Source organism: Gallinula chloropus (genome assembly GCF_964237585.1).
Source record: "Gallinula chloropus genome assembly, chromosome: 1".
Lineage (NCBI taxonomy): Eukaryota > Metazoa > Chordata > Aves > Gruiformes > Rallidae > Gallinula > Gallinula chloropus.
Window position 1 is genome coordinate 67,534,816 of NC_140085.1, and position 22,385 is coordinate 67,557,200.

Consider the following 22,385-nt stretch of genomic DNA (forward strand, 5'->3'; position numbering starts at 1 on the left):
AATTGTTGGGAAGTGGGCAAAATAGAGCCATTTGAATAGGGACTAAAGAATCCACCTCTTTATTTCCTTTGGACCTCTTGATTTCCCACTTTTTTATGTTGCTTGAATGTCATCACTTTGTGGCAGTGGTAGGAGGGCTGAAGCAGCCAGAACCGTGCTGGCTTTGGCTGTCATATTATCCACTTCTCCTCACATTAGAAATAGATGTGTGTTAGGTGGAGCAGAAGAAAAAACTTGTGATGTCTTAGTTATCTTAAGCCTGAATCTAGCTGTTTGAAATACCACTTGGGGCACCGTTGATAAGGAATTTTCTCTGTACAGCTTTCTCATGTTTAGTATCCCTTATTCCATAAAGTCACTGTTATTACTACCAGTGTCTTCACTGGCACCTGTTCTCATGGACATCGATAGTTGTACATGTTTTTTGTCAGTTGTTTTTGTGCCATTTCAAAGAAAGTTGAAATCTTCACTTCAACACATAGTCAAAGAATGATATAATATTTGAGGTTGGAATGCACCTCTGGAGATGGTCTATTCTAATTTCCCTGCTTAAAGTTTATTAGCTAGAGCTGGTTGCCCAAGGCATTGCCCAGTTGGGTTTTCAGTATCTCTAAGCGTGGAGATTTCACAACCTATCTGGTCGACCTGTTCCAGTTTTCAGTCACTCCAGCAGTTTAGGGAGAAAAAAAAAAAGAAAAAAGTTTAAATGGAATTTCCTGTATTTCAGGTTATGCCCATTGCCTCTTGTCCTTTCACTGGACCCCAAGAGAAGACTCTTCCTCCATCTTTTTTAGACCCTCTCATAAGATTTATATGCATCAATAAATCCCCCTACCTGCCCCCAAGCCTTCTCAGGCTCTCTCAGCCTCTCCTGGTGTGACAGATGCTCCAGTTTCATAATCATCTTAGTGGCTCTTTGTAGGATTTTCTTCAATATGTCCACATCTGTCTTGTACTGGGGAGCCCATAACTGGACACAGTGCTCCAGATGTGACTTCGACTGTGCTGAGCAGAGGGGGAAGGATCACCTCCCTCCACCTTCTGACGATTCTGTTCCTAATGCAGAGCAGGGTACTGTTGGCCACCTTTGTCACAAGGGCACACCATTGGCTCATGTTCAACTTGATGTCCCCTGGGACCTCCAGGTCCTTTTTTTCAATTGGGGTTATTCCTCCAGAGGTGCAGGACTTTGCACCTGCCTATGCTGAACTTCATGAGGTTCCTGTTGGCCTGTCTCCCCAGTCCTTCAGGTCCCTTGGAATGGCAGCAGGACCCTGGTGTATCAACCACTCTTCACCGATTGGTATTATACACAGACTACCCTGTTTTCAAGGGCAGTTAACAATTGTATTAAAACAGCATTAAAATCAATATTAACCCCTAATTTCATTAATGAGTGGTTTCCAACTGGGTTTTGTGTCACTGATTACAACTTTCTGATGCTGGCAGTTCAGTCCCCCTTGCTATCCACTTACCTAATGTGTACTTCATCAGCTTGTGCATGAGAGGCAGGATCAGAAGCCTTACCTGAGTTCAAACCACATCCACACCACTCCACTCATTCACCAAGACATTAATTAAATTGTAGAAAACTTAAACTCACTCAGGTTTACTGTGGGTTTTTTGTATGGCGTATTCCAATATTGTAAAGTTAACAAGACCTTGAGAAATCAGGATTCGCCCTGTTCAAAGCTTTCTCATAGAGCAGAAGTCAAAACTGACAATAAGATTTCCAGAAGATGTGGCAAAGGGCTCATACATTGTTTTTACCTTCCAGAGCAGGATGTCCTAAACCACCTCACTCAGGCTATCTGTACCTTTTCTTTTTTGCACAATATTGCAAACCTAGAGAAACGTTGAGAGATTAAGACTCACCCTGTTCAAATCTTTCTAAGCAGAAGTTAATAAACTTGTTAAAGGAAATAGCAAAGGGCTCATTTACTACATTTACCGTCAAGGTCAGTATGGTATCAGCAGCCTGACTTAAATGTGAATACAGTTATAGATCTTCTAATACATTTATACAACTCAAGGATAACATATTGGAAATTATTTGGGCCCAATTTAACAGTTTATGTGTTGCCTCTGCCCCCAGATTTCTGCACTGGTGCCAGTGCAGTGTCCCTTCTTCTGTGCTCATAAAATTGAGAGCACAAGCTGATGCAGGGTACTGTGAAATGTGATGTTTAAAAAACGTTCTTGTGTGCAAGGCAGGGTCTGATGCTACTCTGATGTGAATATCAGTTTAGCTGCCACTTCACAGGTCTCTTAACCTACAGTGTTGTAAGGAGAATTCTCTCAGTTATGATGATGGAGAGTGCTCACAATTGCTGTTATAATCAATCCTCTCTTATTTTCAATCAGCAAAATCAGTAGAAGCATTCCATGAATATCTAAAACATATAGAACATGACCTGAAGCTGCAAGAGAATTCCAAGACTGGAGTACACAAAGCTGATAATACAAAGGAGGAAAACAACATTGAACACCGTTTGCTGTACCCAGACTCAGCTTTGTTCAAACGCTGGGGTGCAGATTTAAAAGAAGCAGAGCAAACTCTTGCACAGAATTTGTTCTTAAAATATGGGTATAATGTTTATCTCAGCGATCATCTACCTCTTGACCGACCTATCAGAGACACTAGATCTCCCAGGTACAGTATAAGCCCTCTATATGTTCACAAGGACATCTGAAATTAAATGGAAAGGGATCTGTATTGTTTCAGGCTAAATTAAAATAATCTACTAACAGATCTCAATTTGTGCTCTGTTTCTTTAGTGTTTTCTTTTTCTACCCCTTTCCTCCAAATCTTGGTCAAACTTCTAATGCTCCCAAGACTGTGAAGTCACAGTGTATAGAAGACACTTAGAAAAAAGAATTTAATGTTAAACATTATAATTAGTATATAACTTGTAACTGTCAGTAAAAAAGGGACAAAACCAACCATAATGTTCAGAAGATATGAGACCTTCTGGTCTGTTTGTATTCTATTTAAGCCCCGAAGGCAGGACATCTAAAGCATGATTTCTCTTATGCTGTCTTATGTAGGCATTTTATATTCAAAGTAGTGTTTTTTTAACACACACCCCACCCACCGAAGACCCCCACCTTTGGAAAGCCTCCAAAATATGAACAATGAAGAAATAAACCCCTACATTGTAAAATTCTGCCCTTTTAAACAAAATACTTGTTTTTCTTAGCTATGTTGCAGACTCCAAGTGGGGAATACCTATATTACTCATTAAAAGATGATTAGAAATCAAAGAGGAGAGGTGGCTGGAACTAATTATTGTCCAGTAAGTCCCATGAAGGGTGAGGTTAAGATTCAGCACTTGAGCTGAATCCCTGGCACTCAGTATTGTAGTCATAGCCATAATGGGCTAGTGACCTCGTGAGTTTGCTTGTAGCCTTATTTTCTCTCTCTGTTCCTCTCTCAAGTTATCAAAGAATTTCAGGATCAATTACATGAAAAATACAGTGGGGAAAATATCTAAAGCGTTAAGATGTAGGTACACAATCAGCTTCAGAAGAGGAAGCTTAAGGGATTTTCCAGGGTTTGGTTCTTGAAGTCAATAGATAGTATTTTTTTCAGCAGACCAGTGGTACTATGGGTTCCAGCACAAGTAATCACTAAAAGCCTCATAAGGAACAAGTGGCTGTTATAAAAGCTAAAGCATTTCCCCCCCGCCCCCCGTATAGTGTGTCACCAGTATACTGCAAGCCTGTACCTTTGTACCTGGGGTCACTTGTACTAAATCTGATGGAAAGTTTCTGAAAGGAAGCAGAGGACAGAGTTTGCACCTGGGTGTGTTTTAACAAAGTGGCACATGGGGAAAGGTGGTTTATCTTGCCGGTGATCCTCTGGGAGGTGGAAAGAACAGGTTGGGCAATACATTCTTCTACTTGGCATCATAAACAAACACACGTGCATCATAAAGAAATACAAATACATCATAAAGCTGTGTTTGCAGGGACTGCCTTTTGCAGATAGCATTCATCCAGGCTCCTGCACTAGCGGAAATAATAAAAATGTGTTTCATTCATGAACCATTGCCCCTGCAGAGGTCTGCTTGGAGTCTGATTACTGCTTTCATGTGTGTGTTTCTATGGGAGGAAATGACAGCCTGAGAATCCAGCTATGCTCTGTTGTCCGCTCTAGAGGGAGTTGGTGTAACATCATGAAGAAGACCCAGGCCTTACCCAGTAATTGGGATGTTAATTAGCAGACCTGACAAATGTCCCAAATATATAATTTTAAAGAAACAAAAATTGATGTAATCTTTTGATGGTAAGCAGGAAATTCAGAGTTACTCAAATAGCACAAAATAAGCTTGTTTCAGTAATGGAATCAATTTATTCTTGGGGTAGCATGGAGTCCCACAGGGTCTGGTTTACTCTGTAATGATTTTTGAAGCTCTTTCAAGAATGTCCTAAAGACACCCCTTGTCCAAAGGGATCCTTCTCCCACATCAGTTTACAGGTAGACCTACCTTGTTGTTCTTCCTTAGACATACACAGGGTTTGTTATCTAATCTGCTAATTCTGCTGCCAAGTTTGGCCCCTGTCATCTCCTCCAGTAAAAAGACAAACTTCAACTCATGTGTCTGCTGCCTTGTAAGAGAATCACCCCTGAGTTAACTGCATTCTTTAGTTTCAATGTTTTATAACCATTTTGGATTGAGAAGAAACAGTGCTTGTTCTTTTTGTCTTTTCCCCCAAAGAGTTATAGACATGCATAACAATACTCAAATGAATAATCCCACTTGGATTTGGAAATTCGGGGGTTTTCACTCTTATGCTGATCTTTACTATATGATTTAACCCCACCATCTCAATTCTGCCTTCTTGCATCTGCCTTGCTGTCTGACTTTCTTCAGAGACTGTGCTAAAGTTTTGTTTCTCTGTTACAGCTGTATAATGAAAACATACCCGAAAGACCTTCCAACACTCAGTGTTGTGCTCATATTTGTAAATGAAGCACTATCAATCATCTTACGGGCGATTACTAGTGTAATTAACAGAACACCACCTCATTTATTGAAAGAAATTATCCTGATAGACGATTACAGTTCAAATGGTAAGTGACCCAGGGAAGCCAGGAGTCTTGCTAATTTATGCCACTGTTGTGTTAAATGAATGTTCATGGCCTTCTGGGTGCACACAGAGTAGACTGCTCAAAATTAAAAGTAAATTGAGTACACAAGGAAAAAAAATACACCTTAATATCCTGGAAAAGGGCAGCTAATAAGGATCAGGATGTTTACTCTAGAAGTATTGAAAAACTTAAAAATTGAAGTCAGAGAATATTTATTATCAATGGCTCATCAGGCAAAGTACCAAATCAAGAGTGTTCTTGATAAACTATCTTTTTAAGCATCTCTAAGACTCCTCGAAGAGTCTTGGGTTGTAGAAAATACCCCTCAGGGAAGCAGGGGGTGTGTTGCTTTTCTTGGAATTGAGCTGAATGAAGCATTGTATCCTCATTTGTACAAACATCAGGGCTCTGATCACCTGATCATAAGGGTGCAGTCCCCTCCCCACCCCTGCTCTCACCTGATGGGACATGTTTGATTTCTCATTTTTCTAATGCTTTGCAGATTCTAGAAAAACATGTCAATGTGGGTAGAGAAAGAATTTAAGCTAATTTCCAAAACAATACTTAGAGGCCCCAACCTTCTATTCCTTGTCTCTGACAGTATTTTTTAACTTTGGTGAGGGAGTTGGCATGCCTACAGCTCTTACAGGAACATTTCACATTTCCTAGGCTTATTTCTTTTTTATTTTTCTTTCCACATGGTAGAAGATGCACAAAGAAATTACTGCACTAAGACAACTGATTGGTTGCTCTTATGGCACACATCTAAAGCTTCTACATACTGATGTATTTGTGACCACTTTAGAAAGCATACAGTAGCACTATATGTAAATAAAATTTAGGTACTTAACTGAACTCCTGTAATGGAAGGTGGCTGTAAAAATAAGCCTCTTGAATTCAAGAGTAGCCAAAAAATTCTACCTGTTCTGTTGCAAATAAAAACTCAGTATTTAGTTTGGAACTGGAAGAAGCTAGAAAGCCATTACCTACATTAGCTTTTCCATTTCTTAATATTGAATAACTCGTTTGGGTTTGTTTTTTCTTTTTTTTTAAATTAATAATGAAAATGTGGGGGCTGGTTTTAGATGATCTGAAAGGACCTTTGGAAAAACACATAAAAAATTACAATGCAAAATACCCTGGGCTGCTGAAGATCATCAGACATCAGAAAAGAGAAGGCCTAACACAAGCCCGGATTTCTGGCTGGGAGGCATCAACCGCAGATGTTGTTGCAATTTTGGATGCACATATTGAAGTGAACATGGCATGGTAAGACTACAAAGACTTGGGGAGAGGGAGGTGAACATGAGTATAACTATGTAGCTGGGTCAGACATCCTGTATACAGTTCTCCTTTCTGTCCTTCCACATGTTAATTAGCAGCCACCAAGTAATTTCTGAGAGGAAATGGGATACAGTTGTTTGGAATGAACAGCAAAGCAGACAGGTAATAAACTGTTTAGGAGCTCTTTGGCAGTACATTAGACAGCTGTAATACCCAATGGCTTTAAATTGGTTTGATTCTTATTCCAGCTTTAGCTAATATTTATTTACTGTTGCCTGTTAGCTTAACAGTGCATTGTAATTCTGTAGGATTCTTTTTGTAAACAGAGTCAAAGCAAATGATGGATATTTACATTCTGTTGGGTATTGATGTCAACAGCACTGTTTTCTCTGAAGTCTCTGTTCTCTCCTTTCTGGTCTGTTGAATTTACTAGCTGACTATTTTGCATGTTGTCTCATTTTCTGGGAACAAGGATCTTCTCCCAGACTTTCCCAAGCCAAAATTTCTCTGTGTGGTACAGATCTCTTTGTCTCTTGATAATACACTGACACTCTCTAGCTGTTACAGTCTTCAAGGTAATACAGAAGCGCTTTAGTAATGGCTTCCAGAACTCATTGGGATAGGCGGGACTGTAAGGAGTACCTAAGGAGGGATAACATCAGTTCTTCCAGGCCTAACAATAGTTGGGGTCCAGCAAAAAGACTCCGTTTGTTAGAGTCCAATACACTCCGACCAAGTTCTTTTAGATATTTCACCTGAGGAGGGTTTAATGTTTTAATACTAAATGTTCTTATTTGAAGATACACAGAATTTTGGTTCAGAAAGCTGCTGCGGCAATATACTGAAATCACAGCACAAGCACGATATAGCAAATGAATCACAGGACAAACAGGATTCACATTACCACTCTCTATATGCTCACTGTCAGTTGCTGGGCAGGAATACAAGGGCTGAAGACAACTCAAGCATGTTACCCTCTTCAAAGTTCATTTTGATGGGTGTTCAGGTTTTTGTACACCATGTTGGGCTAAGCCACATAAATACTTCTATGTTTTTCTGGCTGGCTCAGGAAGATAATACTTTCTATTGATTATTTCAGGAAGGTCATGTAGGTAACCAGTTGACCCACTCAACTGACCCAGCCATTTGGCCACTCTCCAGTCACCTTGGTGTGGGATTAAGTTTGGTTTTCTAAAATAGCTATAGTCACTCCCTACATTCCTCTCTGAGCTTTATGAGCATGTCATCCTCACCTGTCTTCTCTGAGGCTTCTTCTGCCATAGGGGCTTGACTGATTGGTCACACCCTTTTCCTTATACAGAAGCCGTGCCATTAAGGCACATAGGAAAGACAGTGAATGATCAGCCTCAAGGGCTTCTCATCATCTCCTTTCCTTCCTTCTTCCTTCCTCCTTCTCTCTTTATGCATATGATGAAGACAGTCTAGGAACTGCATGAATCAGAGCCAGTTAGCAATAAACACAACAAGCTAAGCATGGAGCTTACACTTCGTACAGTAGTGAGTCAAGAGCAGAACGTGTTTATCAGAAGGGAGATTCGAGCCATGGCGCTAACAATCTGGGTTACTAACACTCCAGGACTAAACTCTTCGCAGAGGCCAACAACTTTAACTAGCTAACTCAGTTTTAGAAACAAGAAGTAGAGTTTAGTGCTGTTCAATAGACTTCCACATTTTCAAGCTGTTAATGTGTTAATTTTGGCAGGGCTGAACCTATTCTGTCACGAATAAAAGAAGATCGCACTGTTATAGTGTCACCGGTGTTTGACAACATTCGTTTTGATGACTTTAAGCTTCTTCAGTATTCAGTGGCTGCAGATGGATTTGACTGGGCACTGTGGTGCCTTTATGAACCTTTACCAGCTGAATGGTATGCTCTTAAAGATGAAACTGCTCCAGTAAAGTAAGTATGAATAGCATTTGAGAGCGAGCTAAGATCTATGACATCCAGGGTAGAGTTAGCAGAGGGAAGAAGATGTTTCGTAGGTGGTGGGATAGACACCTACAAAGCACATTATATCAAGATAGTTGGTTAGGAAGTGTGGGTTCTTTAGCAGCTGTGAAAGTCTCAGTGTATCAGTTGCAGGGCTGTATTACAGAATCTGCCCTGGGCTGATCCTGCTGTCAGATTGTCAGGCAATTCCCCAGTCATTGATTTTTTTGTCTTATGTTCCTTAGCTAGGAGTGTGATAGCAATATTTATTGACTGTGCAAGATGAACTTTAGCCCCTCTCCATGTTTGCCCAAGAATACAGAGTGAATGTTGCAACTTTGCTGGACAATTGCATATCTGAACTGTGAGAACTCACATGGAGTCAAGTTGTGCAATTCTTTCTTTGGACTTGTTGGAGTGACATGTGGTTACAGTGATCTTGGGCAGCCTTTTTCAACTCTCATCACTGTGTATCACACAAAAGCAAGAAAAAGACATGAACACAGTATACACAGCTGTTGTACCTAACGTGACACCCCTAACCCTGCTGGGCCTTGGATATCCTCTTCTGGTCCTGTTAACCTTACTTAACTGTTCAGATTAGTTTATGTATTAAAGACAAGATGATTGCTGGTACTATGATACCAGCAGCCATCTCATGTTAAATATATAAACCCATTTGTTTCCTTGTTCTACAAGGATGTCAGATGTTGTTGACTGTCCTTTAGCTATTAACAGCCATCTACCAAACAATATTAAAACTCCCAACCTAACAAGAGATAAGATATAGCCATCAGATTTTTCTAGTCCTATCATGTTTTATTTAGTTTATGTGGCAAAGTTTTAGTAGTGGGGGTGCTGCTGGATTGGCTTCTGTGAGAAGCTGCCACCATATTCAATACAGCCTGTTCCAGTTGGCTCCAGAACTGACACAGTACTGGCCAAAGATAAGCCAATCAGCAGCACTTGTGGTGTCTCTGCAATAACATATTTAGAATAGGGTAAAAGATGCTGCACAGCAGCTGTGAGTAAGAGGAGCAAGGAAGAAATATGAGAGCAACAGCTCTACAGACAACGAGGTCAGAGAAGGAGGGGCAGGAGATGGTCCAGGCACCAGAGCAGAGAGGTTCCTCTGCAGCCAGTGAAAAAGACCATGGTGAAGCAGGTTGCTCTCCTGCAGCATGTGGAGGGCCAGCTGACCAGATATTCACAGCATAGCCGATGGAGGATCACATTGGAGCAGATACCTACATGGCAGTTGATGGAGGACTACAACAGAGCAGATATCCACATGGCAACCCAGACAGGACCCCACAGTGGAGTAGATATCCACAGTGCAGGCCATAGAAGACCTCACACCAGGGCAGGTGGATGTGCCCTGAGGGAAGATGCAACCTGTGGAGAGCCCATGCTGGGGCAGGCTCCTGACAGGAGCTGTACCCTGAGGAGAAATGTTCAGGCAGGAGCAGGATTTCTGGCAAGAACTGCAGCCTGTGTGGGACCCACACTGGAGCAGTCTTTTACTGAAGAACTGTACCCTGTGGAAAAGGACCCATTCTGAAGCAGTTCTTGAAGAACAGCAGCCCACGGAAGAACCCGTGTTGAAGCAGCTCGTGAAGAACTGTATCTCACAGGAGCACTCCATGTTGGAGCAGTGGAAAAGTATGAGGAGGAAAGAGTGGCAGAGAAGAAGTATTGTGGACTGACTAGAAACCCATCTTTCATCCCCATGCCCTGCTTGGGGCAGAAGGAGGAGGTAGAAAAGTCAGAAGTAAAGTTGAACCAGGAAGGAAGAGGGCATGAAGAAGATGGTTTAATTTTGGGATTATTTCTCTCACCATCCTCATTTGTTTTTAACTGGCAATAAATCTAATTAGTATTCTCCACGTTGAGCCTGTTTTGCTGGTAATGTGAACTGGCTAACGATCTCCCTATCCTTAACTCATCTCATGAATGTTTTCATCTTATTATTTCCCCCTGGCTTGCTGAGAAGGTGGAAATGAGGGACCAAATTCATGGGAACCTGGTGGCAGCTAGCCAAGGTTAATCCACCAACTTATTTATATAAAGGGCTTCACAATTTACTTTGTATATTCTGAGGAGGAAAGTCACCATGAAAGCATTTGATGAAAACATTTGAAAATAATGCACTGTGTTTGTCAGCCGAGATGGCAGATTTCTTCTTTCGTATGAAGAATTGGAGAAAAGGTCACACACATACTTAGATAAAGAAATATTGGTGAAATTTGCATCTGCATGTGTATAGTGAGTATTAATGGTTTGGACAGGAGAATGGAAAGAAAAGAAGCTGAATATAGGTTAAAGAATATTTTGTGGGGGAGTGTTCACAGTTCTTAGACTAGAGAAAATAAAGCATGCTTCATCACAGAGAATGGGGGCATCAGAAGAGCGCCAAATCCCCTTTCAGTCCCCTTTTTCTCACCTCTAGGATGAATTAATCTACAGTGGAATTGGTCTTGCCAGACAATCATCTTTCTTTCAAAACTTCAACTGATAGTGATTCCACACTCTTCCTTGGCAACAGGCTTTAGTGTTTAAGTTTCCTTAATGTTAGGAAAAATTTCATGGTGCCCAACCTAATTCTTCCTCGCTGCAGCTTAGTTTTATTTCATTCTTCTTGGTTTAAATGTGAAAATTGTTATTTACATCTCATCTCAAAATGGATCTAATTCTTTTTAAAATGCTTTTTTGGATAACTGATTAAGTTTACCTGCTGTCTTCTGGATTCTTTAGCACTGATCCATGTGTTACTGTGAATGAAATCTGTTACTCCTTCTTCATTACAGGCTTGAACTTCCTTCAAGGAAGTTCAAGCTGTAACTTTATTTCCAGTATTGTTGCTTCTTCCTTATTTTACTTGTTTGGCTATCTAGGAGCCCAGCTGTAATGGGGATTCTTGCTGCAGACAGGAAATTTCTGGGTGAGATTGGTGTACTGGACAGTGGAATGCACATATATGGAGGAGAAAATGTGGAACTTGGCATGAGGGTAAGCCTGGGTTTTTTTCATCTTCTTCTGAACTACAGTGAAAATTAGTATGTGATCTTTTTGAAAGCACTCAGGCCATTGGTTATTTTCCAAAGCATGGGTTAGTACTTCAGAACAATTCTGGCTTATTTTAGATACCAAAAGGAAGTGATAGATTTCAAAAAGTGCTTAAGGCTCATCAGAAGGCTCTTATTGATACTTCTTGAGGATTTTGACCCCTGTTCAGTGAAGAAACACTGAATCTCGCAAGATGTGGTTCTCTGCAGAAATTTAAGTGTTATGTCTTTTGGGTCAGCAGAAGAATAAGATAAGATCAAATTAAATAAAGTTAAGTATTAGGAAAAAAAACAACAAACCACAAAACAGAAAGAAATCTGTCTGCTCTAGAATGCAATGTGTTCTTCAGCTTTGGATCTCTTCCAGTCAAGAATGGAGGGTGTTTTTTGGTTGGTGGGTTGTTTTTTTTTAGTTGGTTGGTTGGTTTTCGGTTTGGTTTTGGTTTGGTGTTTTTTCCCTTCCTTTCCCAGAATACTTTATCTGGAGTGTCTTCAGTTATTAAGGAACATGTGAGAGCACTGAAAATTCTATTGATGGGTATTTTTTTAAAAGTAATGGTAGTTGGTGACACTCTAGAAGACCTGAGGAAAGCAACCAATCAACATAGTACTTATCTCTATGAAGAAGAGAAAAGATGGTAGGACATGAGAGTTATAAACCTGTTAGCAAGACTTAAATGTCTAGAAAAAAAAAAAAAAAGGTTTGATTATTCTCTTTCTCCATAAATATGAAGACTATGGGGCTTTGAAAGTAGTTAGTAACCAGTTTCAAAATGAACATGAGGAGGAGGTGCTTAATTCATCAACTAGAAGACCAGAGTAGGAGCAGAGCTCCCTCCAAAGAGTACTGAGGGTCTTAAAAACTAGCAGTCATTTGTGGGGAGACAGAAGAGTTATGGAAATAAAAACTACTCCGAGTTAGTAAACAAAAGTTAATAACAGGAGTATGCAGAAATTCCCCTAACCTGAAAATAATTGTGAGCTGTGAGAGGAAGCATATGTACTTGCAGTGTTCTTAACCCTCCCCAGGAATAAGTTTGCTGTTACTGCTGAGCACAGAATACTAGGCTAGATGGTCCAGTATTGGCATTTTCTCATGTTCTTACAGCTTTTTTTTTGCTTTTTTTTTTCTTTTTTAATTGCTCTGTTATATATTAATAAACACATAGAAGAGAATACAGATAATATACATTGGCCTTGACAAACTATGTCAAATAAGTCTCAATTTTTTTTTTTTTGTATAGCAGGGTAGCATGCTTTGTGCAGCAAAGAAAAACAGCAGTAATTAGGAGAAACAGTAAGAATAAGCAGCTACAGAGGTGTAGGTTGGGGAATATCCAGATAGAAAAGAACTGGGAGTAACAGACTTTGTATGAGTCAGCATGGCCATACTGATGGACAGAAAATGACGGCATTGATGATCCTTCTCATCTATTGCTGAGTTCTCTTCTTGAGTTGTGTTTTGAGTCCTGGGACCATACATGAAGAAATATGTAGAGAAATTAAATAATCTGAAGGAAAGGAATGAGACCAAATAGAATTCCTGGACTAGCAGAACTAGGGTTACATTAGGTTTTGTAATTTGTAGAAGAGATGATCAAGAGGAGCACATCAACAGCTTTTCAAACATGCTAAATCCTACATAGAACAAGGTGCCTCTATTTGAGGCACCACACTGAGTCACGTGGATGTGCTGACTTGAGTTGATACTATACTGGAGATCTTAACACATTTCCCCATTACTTGTGGTGGACGTGACAAGATGTGGTTCTCTGTGGATTTTATCTGTGAGACTGAAACGTGACATCATCGCTTCATGACTTGTGAGGCAGGTTGTGAATTAATTCAGTTCAGTTGTGTGAAAAAAACCCAACATTTTCATTGTATTCTTTATTGCCCTGCACCATTCACGGTGGCAGCAATGTGTGCCTACTTGGTAGTCATTTACGCCTGTGCTGGAGGCAAAAAACAATGAAGAATCAGTGCATTTAAAACACAAAGCTGGTCTGAAAGTTGACAGCAAAAATAGTATTGCAGTTCTCTGTTTACTTCCATCCTGAGGATTTCTTGTTTCAAATCTGCTTGGTTAGCACGCAAGCAGCCTCTCATGCTTTTCTCATGAAGAGGGTCCTGGAAATTTGAATGTGAACATGTGAAGGAAGTCTGTAGCACATAATGGAGCATTGTGTGATGATCCCTAAACTAAGACAAGAAAATCAGCGTTGTGCGGGGCTGTGTGGACTAGACAGCTTGAGTTCAGTTCTGCACAGGTGCATGCCTTTTGAAGAGCTTCCATACTTACGATGGTTCATGTATGGTTGGGTTGGGTGAATGTGTTCATTCTGGACCTTCAGTACTTTTGAAGCATTGACTGTAGCCTGCCTAGGCAGCTCTTTGAATTCCATGTAGATATTTTCCAGGAATCCACTGATTTTTTGAACCTTGAATTCTTCCTAGTGCATAACCACTTTTGCAGGACCAGTTTTGCTCTTGGTATATCCTGGGCAATGTCACAGCTCCTGAGGAATTGAGGTCCATAACCACTGCAGCATTTAGCAATGTAGCTCCTAGTGAGATCAGTTGGAGGTATGTACCAGTTTGCCTTGGTGTATCTATGCCAATTGATCTGGGAGCCTTGTCACAGGAAACAGGTGAGTGGTTTTGTTAAAAAGAAGACAGAACATGCCTTTACTTTCCTGCACCTGTGATAGGGCTACACATAGTAGAAATTAAGGGTATTGAAAATGTATTTTCATTCATTCAAGCCAGGGAATTGAGCTTTGAATGTTCAGTTTATCTGGTGAAGGAGTGGGGGAACGGAAATGGGAGCCTTTTAACAAAAAAATGCAAAGAGCTTAAATAAATAGGCAACTTCACCTCAAATTCTCTCTTCTTGACCTAGGCCTGGCAGTGTGGAGGTAAAGTAGAAGTGCTCCCCTGTTCACGAATTGCTCATTTGGAAAGAGCTCACAAGCCTTACCTGCCAGACTTGAGCATCGCAGTGAAGCGCAATGCCTTGCGGGTAGCTGAAGTGTGGATGGATGACTACAAGTCCATGGTCTACTTTGCATGGAATCTTCCAATGGAGGTGGCAATATTTCTTCATGTCTCAGATTGGAATCTGAAGTCTAAAAGTAGTCAAATAAGAGCAAGTGGTCACACTAAAAGAGGCATAGTGGGGTTGTAAGAGTCACTGTGAAGGAAAAATCCAAGAGCCATGATCATAGGCGTGTTCCTCTTGGGCTCAGACAAAAAGCTGATGTCTAGCATAAACAATATAAAAGGAAATTATTTAACGTCTAGTTTAACTATTTGAGGAAGGGTAGGGAATATTTTATATGGGTTATTAATAATTTACATGAAAGACCATGTCTCTAGTGGAACTGGGTGTCCCTGAAAAGATTTTAAATACGCAAAATTGAACTTGAAATGGAGAATTCAGTTTCTCTTAATCACATACCAAATGACTTTTATGAAGTGAGCTTTCCTCTCTGCAGCCCAAAGGTTTGGTTTTGTTTTCCTGGAAGAAGAAGGGAAAAGTTATATAGTCTTGGAAATTATAGTTTGAATCTTGATTGCTCCCATATGAGATGAGCGTCTCAGTCAGCAGCATATGAATTAAGCTAAGGTTGTTAACATGGGCTGTCTTATTTTACAGTTTGAACTAGGGTTTTTTTGTCAGTATCAAAACTATTTCCTAGCCATATCTAATTTTTATTTTCTTTATGAAGTAATAACATGTTGACACTTCTAAGCAAACATTCTGAAATTATGAAGTTTAAAAAATATGCCATTTAAAAAAATAACTTTTAAATGTATTTGTTTGTCTTATGAATAGACAATATGGAGAAATAAGTCTTTATTTTCCCTAGTTTCTCAGACCCCCTTAATGTTTTGAAATTAAATATGTTTTTTTGCAGAATCATGGAATAGACTTTGGAAATGTTACTTCCAGAAAAGAGCTAAGGAAAAAACTGAACTGTAAAGGCTTTGACTGGTACATAAAAAATGTTTATCCTAATTTAGTATATCTTCCCAACATTGTTGGCTATGGAACAGTAAGTATTGAGTCTGTTTATTTGAAATATGGAGCTCTACTGTTATGAAGAATTATTGTGAACACTATTTTGCTGTTTATGATATATTTTCCTAGAAACTTTAAACAGACTTTTACATGTCTTTCTGGACACTGAAGTTTTCTGAAGTCTTTTTCATATTAGTTGTCAGTCTAGAATTTCTAAACTGTGGTTATTGTGTATGTACTAGTGAGAGCACAACAGTAGTTTGGGAAAGTGCTTCACATGCATTTTTTACTGCATGCAAAGCTCATCCAGTGACCCACAAGAATGGATCAATATCTGATTTTTTCAGCGGAATAGTATGGATTTTTTTACTGCAAAGATTAGCAGGATAATTTGGAAGGCATGAAGACATTAACTGAGCTAACATGTAATACATAGTAAGTCAAGTCACTGTTCTCAAAGAAGAGAACTAATGATCCAGGCTGCAGTGGCTTCTTACTATAGGTAGACATTTTCTAGACCCAAGGTTGCATACCTTGCTGGAGCTGGGCAGTGGCACTCCTCTGTCTGGAGCTGCCTGGTGACCTCTGACATGGTGCTACATAGCACAATGTTGATGAGTCTTTGAAGGATGTTAGATTTAGTTTTGGTTTTTGCTGTGATAAATCATTTCTGCAAAGGTAAGATGAGATTTTTCGAAACCCATATCGTACCTTCCATTTCAGGATTCGATGCCAAGCTCTGAATAAAGTAGCCATGCTCTCAGGACAGTTTCTAAAATTAGTGGTGAGGAGCTGGAAATGGGATTGCTGTTCTTCGTGGTAAATGTCCAGTTTTATTCTGCAGATGAAAAACACATTGAAAGAAGACATCTGTATTGATCAAGGCCCAGTCCCTGGAAACACGCCGATTATGTACCCCTGTCATGCATACTCACCACAGGTAACACACACAGCTGATCAGATCTTCACGTAGGAGTTGTTGCTAACTGTTCCTTTCAAAGCTCTACGGGGCCATGAAATGGGCACTTCAAAACTGCGCTGTCTCACGGGGGATATCAACCTTTATTTCACTAAATTCTTATCTGCCACGCAGCTGGCAGCAGAGTATATTTCTGTGGAGATCTGAGCACGTTAAACTAAGGCTTTTCATTTAGCCTGGCTGAAAATTTGTGAGACCTCATGTTGACACTGATTGATCATGTTGATTAACAGAAGATCAGTAGGATGAATGGCAGAAAGATGGAGCTCTTCCTCACACCTCACTGCCTGTCCTCTCAGTAGGAGGGAAGCTAAGGGTTACCACTGAGTTACAAGCATCTTGCTTTTTTTTGTTGGAAAGAAGAAAGATGTTGTATAGGGTCAAATTCATCCTGGTTTAATTACTGAGAGGTTGGTGAATGCTGGTGCTGTACGGCTGACACATCTCAATATCAGTTTTGGAACCCTCTGCTATCACCTCCTGGTGAGGTTTTCTTTGTATCTCAGTTCACTGATGGTGGTTGTCACCTTCCCTTTCAGCACATCTTCTTTCACAGCACTGGAGAAATGTATGTAGGAGGCTTACGTGCACGACGGAATACAGTTGATAGATGCCTAACAGACCCTGGAACTGGGGACCTGCCATTTTTGGAGCAATGTCACACAGCTGTGAATAAAGGCCTGAATTTATATTGGGATTTCAAGCAGGTAGGTGGATTTCTATAGTCCCACATTTCAATAAGAATTCCCATTATAAGGAATCCTTAGACACATTCCTTGCAAAGCAGTTTGAATAGTATTGCATTGATTTCAAATTTGCAGATACCACTGCAAGAGCTAAGGTGAAGTTGGTTGAACCTTCAGGGGGGTGTGATGTTAAAAGCAAGAGGATGGTCACACAGCTGGAGCTGAGTTACAGAATTTAACCAGTTCTCACTTGTTATCTGAACCATAGCCACTTACTTGTCTGTCTGTCTGTCTTGGTGGAATCAGCTGGATGAAGCCTTAAGTTAAAAGTTTAATTCTTTTTATCTGGACCAGCTGAAAACACTCAGTTATCATAACTCAGTTAACAGTCAGGGAATGTGCAAGCCTGGGTGCCTCTGTTGATTTTTTTGATGGTCTGGGTCTACATTTGTAGTAAATTCTCTCTACTGCTCACTGTCTGTCTTCCCAGCCTCCCCATGGGACTTGTTGGTCTTAGGGAAAAAGCAGGCTGATGCCTCGTCCTCAGAACTAGCTCACCTGTTACCATCTTCTGTACCAGCATCTGAGCACAGAAATCCTTGTTGGAGATCAGGCTAGGTTCGTGCTTTCAGAACTCAGGTCACAGCTGTCAGTGAGAGCCTTCATGCCATGTTCACCTGTCTCCACCTGTGCAGGATTTATGGCAGCCAGTGCTGACATGCTTAAGATCCCAAGTGATACTTTCATATTCTGCATCAATTAATCTTACGTGTAATGTATGGGACTGAAAATACATGTGACAAGTCTTGTGGGAGAGTGTTAAGAGAAGAGAGGAGTTGAACTGGTGAAAAATGGAGTTTTCAGCACCATGCACCAGATAATACAGACATACAAGGTCTCCAGAAATTCCCCTGTCATGGGTTTTCCTTATCTTTAGTCCGGTCTGTAACAACAAAACTTAGAAAAAGGTGCAGGTATGTTTCTTGAAGATTTAGACCCACCTTAAAAGTAAACCTTCAGTTCCTTATGTGCATCAGGCATTATCATAGCAAAACACATGGCTGCCCGATGGAGCCAGGTGAGATCCTGTTTGTTCTGGAGCCCAGCCCTTTAGGACAATCCTCCTTTCCAGCATGATGAGTTGACTTAATCACACCCAACCCCATTCACAATAGTTGGTACTGGGATCTTGACTTAGAGATAATAGATGAATATACTCTTACCTTTTCCTGGCTCACTTCTATCAAAGCAGGATACAGTAGGAATATTTACTAAAATAATTTTTTGAACTATAAAAAGCCCCAAACTTGAAAAAAACAAACACACCCCCTAAACTCCAAAAAGCAGACACAAAACAAGCCTCTACATATATGCTAATGCACTGTGGCTAGTAGTTCCCTAAGCTGTCTTGCTCCATTAGCCTCAGGAAAACAATGTTTTTCTTTCAGGTCTTTGACACATTTGTAGAGGCCAAGGGAATTTCTTCCTGACTGAGCACTAAATTTGCAAGGCCTCCGTTTCCCTCATATTTTCTTTCCTTTTTGTAGGGATCGTCTGTAATCAACAGAAACACTAAAAGATGCCTTGAAATCACAGCAGAGAATCCAGTTTCATACAGACTTGTAATGAGGACCTGCACTGGACAAAAATGGAATATCCAACACACAGTTAAGGACTGGGGAAAGACAAAAGACCTGGAACAGAAGCCACAACACTGAAAGCATTGACTAGAGGACTTCTTGTGAATTGCTGCATTCATGATGGAGCACTGAAAGCAATGATTTCAAGAATTTGTTTACACAGGGTTTCACAATGTAGTGGCTATTGCAGGAGCTCTCAGTTACTCATGCACAGGAGCATGTTCATCTCCTTGCATTCTTGGGGTATCACCATCCCCCCTGAATTTCTTCAGTTAGGAGAAGGATTGTCTTTGCTATTGTTTATTATCACTGGAGAGAAGCCGTTTACATCTAAGGGTGTTTTAACCCACTTGAGTTCCTTATGTTGCCCTTTGGAAGACCTTGTCTCTGCTCATTAATGAGAGACTGTGTAAGGTCTCCAACTTTGGCATTTAGGTCAGATATGAAAATTCAGAAGAAAGGAAAGTGAGTCTGACTTCCTCTTGTACACACAGTTTATCTCAATCTGAACTGGACCATTGTTTGAGCTTGTGTCATATAAATAGTGCAAAACTTCTTGTCAAGGTGTGCCCATGATGGTGGGTGAAATAAAATACATCCTTGTTCTTCTGTCCCTGTAATTTTCATGGACACGATTCAGTTTTTCAGTAAAGTTTATTAGATTCAACAGTGTGCCATGGTAAGTCTGTTTTAAGTTTCCTTGTGTTGAGGCAGCTTTGTGCTAGACAGCTGATGGCATGGACAAGTCCCCTTGGAAACAAAGGGATTCAGCTCAGTGGTTTCCACAAACTAATGCAAGGCCAATGCAATAGCATAAGTCTGTAAAGAAACAGTAAAATATGGCATGAATTGCTAATGGGAGGCAACTTCTAGTAGAAACAACATGAGTTCTAGTAGAAATGGTGTTAGATGGAACTGTCAATCTTACTTCTTAGAGTAACTACTCCAAGGATCTAACGTTTATTTGTTAAAGAGCACACCTATAAAATAAACTCATTGAAACTATATAGAGTTTCACCCTGAAGTAATTTTGTTATCAAAATGTGCCAAGTATTTTATCTGAATGGAAAGTGTATTCAGGATTTGTTTGAATATAATCCAATATGCTTTTTATCCTTTCTCTTTCTAATTTCTTTGTAAACTTGTTGTGAGCAATCTAGCCCTGATGTTCAGGACTGGAATTAGACAAGCCCTTCTTAAAGCACGGTGCTTGGTCCTTAGCATCTTGTGGAGCTTTGACCCTGGCTGGAGGTCAGATACCCACCAAAGTTGCTCTATCACTCCCCATTTCAACTGGACGGGGAGAAAATAATATATTGAGAGGTTCAGGAGTCAAGACAAGGACAGGGAGAGATCATCCCACAATCAGTGTCATGGGCACAACAGACTCAGCACAGAATAACAGAAAGAAAACTCTCTAATTTGTGACACTGCCCTGCACACCCAGTGACACCAGAGTTGGGTAATGAGAAATGTGACCAGATCTTAAAGCACTTCCCCCCACCCCTCCCTTCTTAGAAGACTTCACTTTAGTCATGATTTTGGTCCCTTTTGGAAGGGGCAGGGAGTGGGGGAATGGGGGTTTCAGTCAGTTCCTCACAAGTTGTTTTCCTTCTTAGTGGGGGGAGTGCATTCTTCACACACTTCCCCTGCTGCGTTGAGACGTCCCACCCACAGGATACAGTCCTCCACCAACTTCTCCAACATGAGTCCTTGCCCACGAGGCTTCAGCTCCTCACCAACTGGCCCAGAGTGGCTCCCTTCCATGGGGTGCCGACCTTCAGGCCCAGACTGCTCCAGCCTGGTCCCCCACACAGTTACAAGTTCCCCCAGCAAACCTGCTCTGGCACGGGTTGGTCTCTCCACGGGCTGCAGGTTTTGCTGCCAAGAGCTTGCTCCAACACAAACTTCCCATGGGGTCAAAACATCCTTCAGGTCTCTCCAGCTGCTCCAGCATGGGGTCCTCCGTGGGCTGTAGACAGGATCTCTGCTTCCTGTCGTTTTCCATGGGCTACAGTGGGGACATCCACTCCAATGACCTTCTCCATGGGCTGAAGGAACATCTTTCCACTGCCTGCAGCGCCTCCTACCCCTTGCTTCTTCACTGGCCTTTGTGTCTTAAAAGTTTCTTACATCTTCCCACTCCCTTCTCTGGTGGCAAAAAGCAGCTGCTTGTGAGTTTTTTTCTCCTAAATGTGATTCCCAGAGGTGCTGTGACTGTTGCTGATGGGCTTGGCCTTGGTCAGCAATGACTCCAGCCTTGAGCCCACTGGTGTTGGGTCTGCAGAGAGCTTCTGTCTGCTTCATGCAGAAACCATCTCTGCCGCCTCCCCTCCTCCACCAAAACCCCACCATGTAAAACCAGAGCAGGTCTGCATTTTTCCTTTCTAGACACTGATTCTTAAAAATGCCACTTTTTAAAAGGTTTTGATTTATAGTTCTAAAATCCACTTTTATCCCTTTTTCCCAGGTCAAAACCAAATACATTGCAGATAGAGGAATACGTGCTGTGGTGGTTTTCTGTATCTTCAACAGTGTTCTTTTTGCTAGCATTTTGGTAAGCACAATGAATAACTGGGAATTTTTCCAGTAGTACTGAAATTATAATCTGACCTACTGGTAATGATGAATAAAAAGTATTTACATAACAATTCCATCTTAATTTGCCACTTCAGTAGAAAGTAATGGACATTTGAACAACTGTGTTTTGAGATTAGAGATTGGGAAATGTCAAAACGTTCCAGAATATCTAGGTTTTCTGGTTTGTAATCTCTGGATTCTATTTATACATCGAGGTCAACACTGAAACAAAATGCTTCAAATATTTTTATTTATCTCAAGTATGAGTGCTTTTTAATTTCCTGAAGCCTCTCTGTAGATGTTACTTTTTTGGCTAATTTAGTAATGAGGAAAGAACTCAATTTTCAGACTAGTGCTTTCTGGTTGGGCTTGATGAGACATAAATAGCAACTCAATGTTGTACGTGCTACAGTAGTAACACATTGTTCTCACTGGTAATACTTTCGAACTTGAAAATTCACTGTGTGGTGAAGGAACTGATGCATGATGGAGCAATCGATGTTCCTCAGCAAGTTGCCAGTAGAGGTAAGACTCTACTGCCTTGGTGTATCACAAGAAGGCAGCTACAGCTTGTGGCACAGGACCTCTTCCTGGCCTGTCAGCAGAAGATGACCTTGGCTCCTGCAGAATGCAATGAGAGAACTGCAGTACAGTGTGCTGAAAGCAGGAAACGAATAACAACGTAACAGGCAGGAGATCCTGATGGGTGTGCAGAGGAATGGGACAGCTCAATTCAGAGCAAGAGTAAGTGGAGTGATCAAGGTACATACTGCTGTGCAGGGAGTCCCTAGGGATAAAGCTTCCTCCTCAGCTTTGTGCTCAAGCAGGCTGGGCTTTACTGCATGTGTAACATGAATTCACCTCGGGAGGAAGAATTTTAAGAGCTAAAGAGGTTGGGGTTTATTTTCAGTGCCTGGCCGAGTGGAGACATGTCCAAGTCTGGAGACAGGAACTATATTAAGGGCTACTAGGTGTCAGTCTTTTTAAGGGGAAACTAAATCAGAGGACAGAACGATCTGTCATCTAGGGATTTGTTTACTTCTTATCAAATCACGCATGGTGGAACTGTGATAATCAATAA

At 40.8% G+C, this 22,385-nt stretch overlaps 1 protein-coding gene across 1 annotated transcript; it reads left to right on the forward strand.

Moving 5' to 3' along the window:
- Positions 1-935: 935 nt before the first annotated feature.
- On the forward strand, positions 936-18,802 carry GALNT8 (polypeptide N-acetylgalactosaminyltransferase 8; the record flags this gene model as incomplete). Its single annotated transcript, XM_084267006.1, has 11 exons — positions 936-1,071; positions 2,365-2,653; positions 4,911-5,077; positions 6,181-6,364; positions 8,103-8,300; positions 11,225-11,339; positions 14,298-14,483; positions 15,316-15,453; positions 16,264-16,359; positions 16,938-17,105; positions 18,632-18,802. The coding sequence occupies 11 exons, from the start codon at positions 936-938 to the stop codon at positions 18,800-18,802; spliced, it is 1,848 nt and encodes a 615-aa protein (XP_084123132.1).
- Between the last annotated feature and the right edge of the window lie 3,583 nt (positions 18,803-22,385).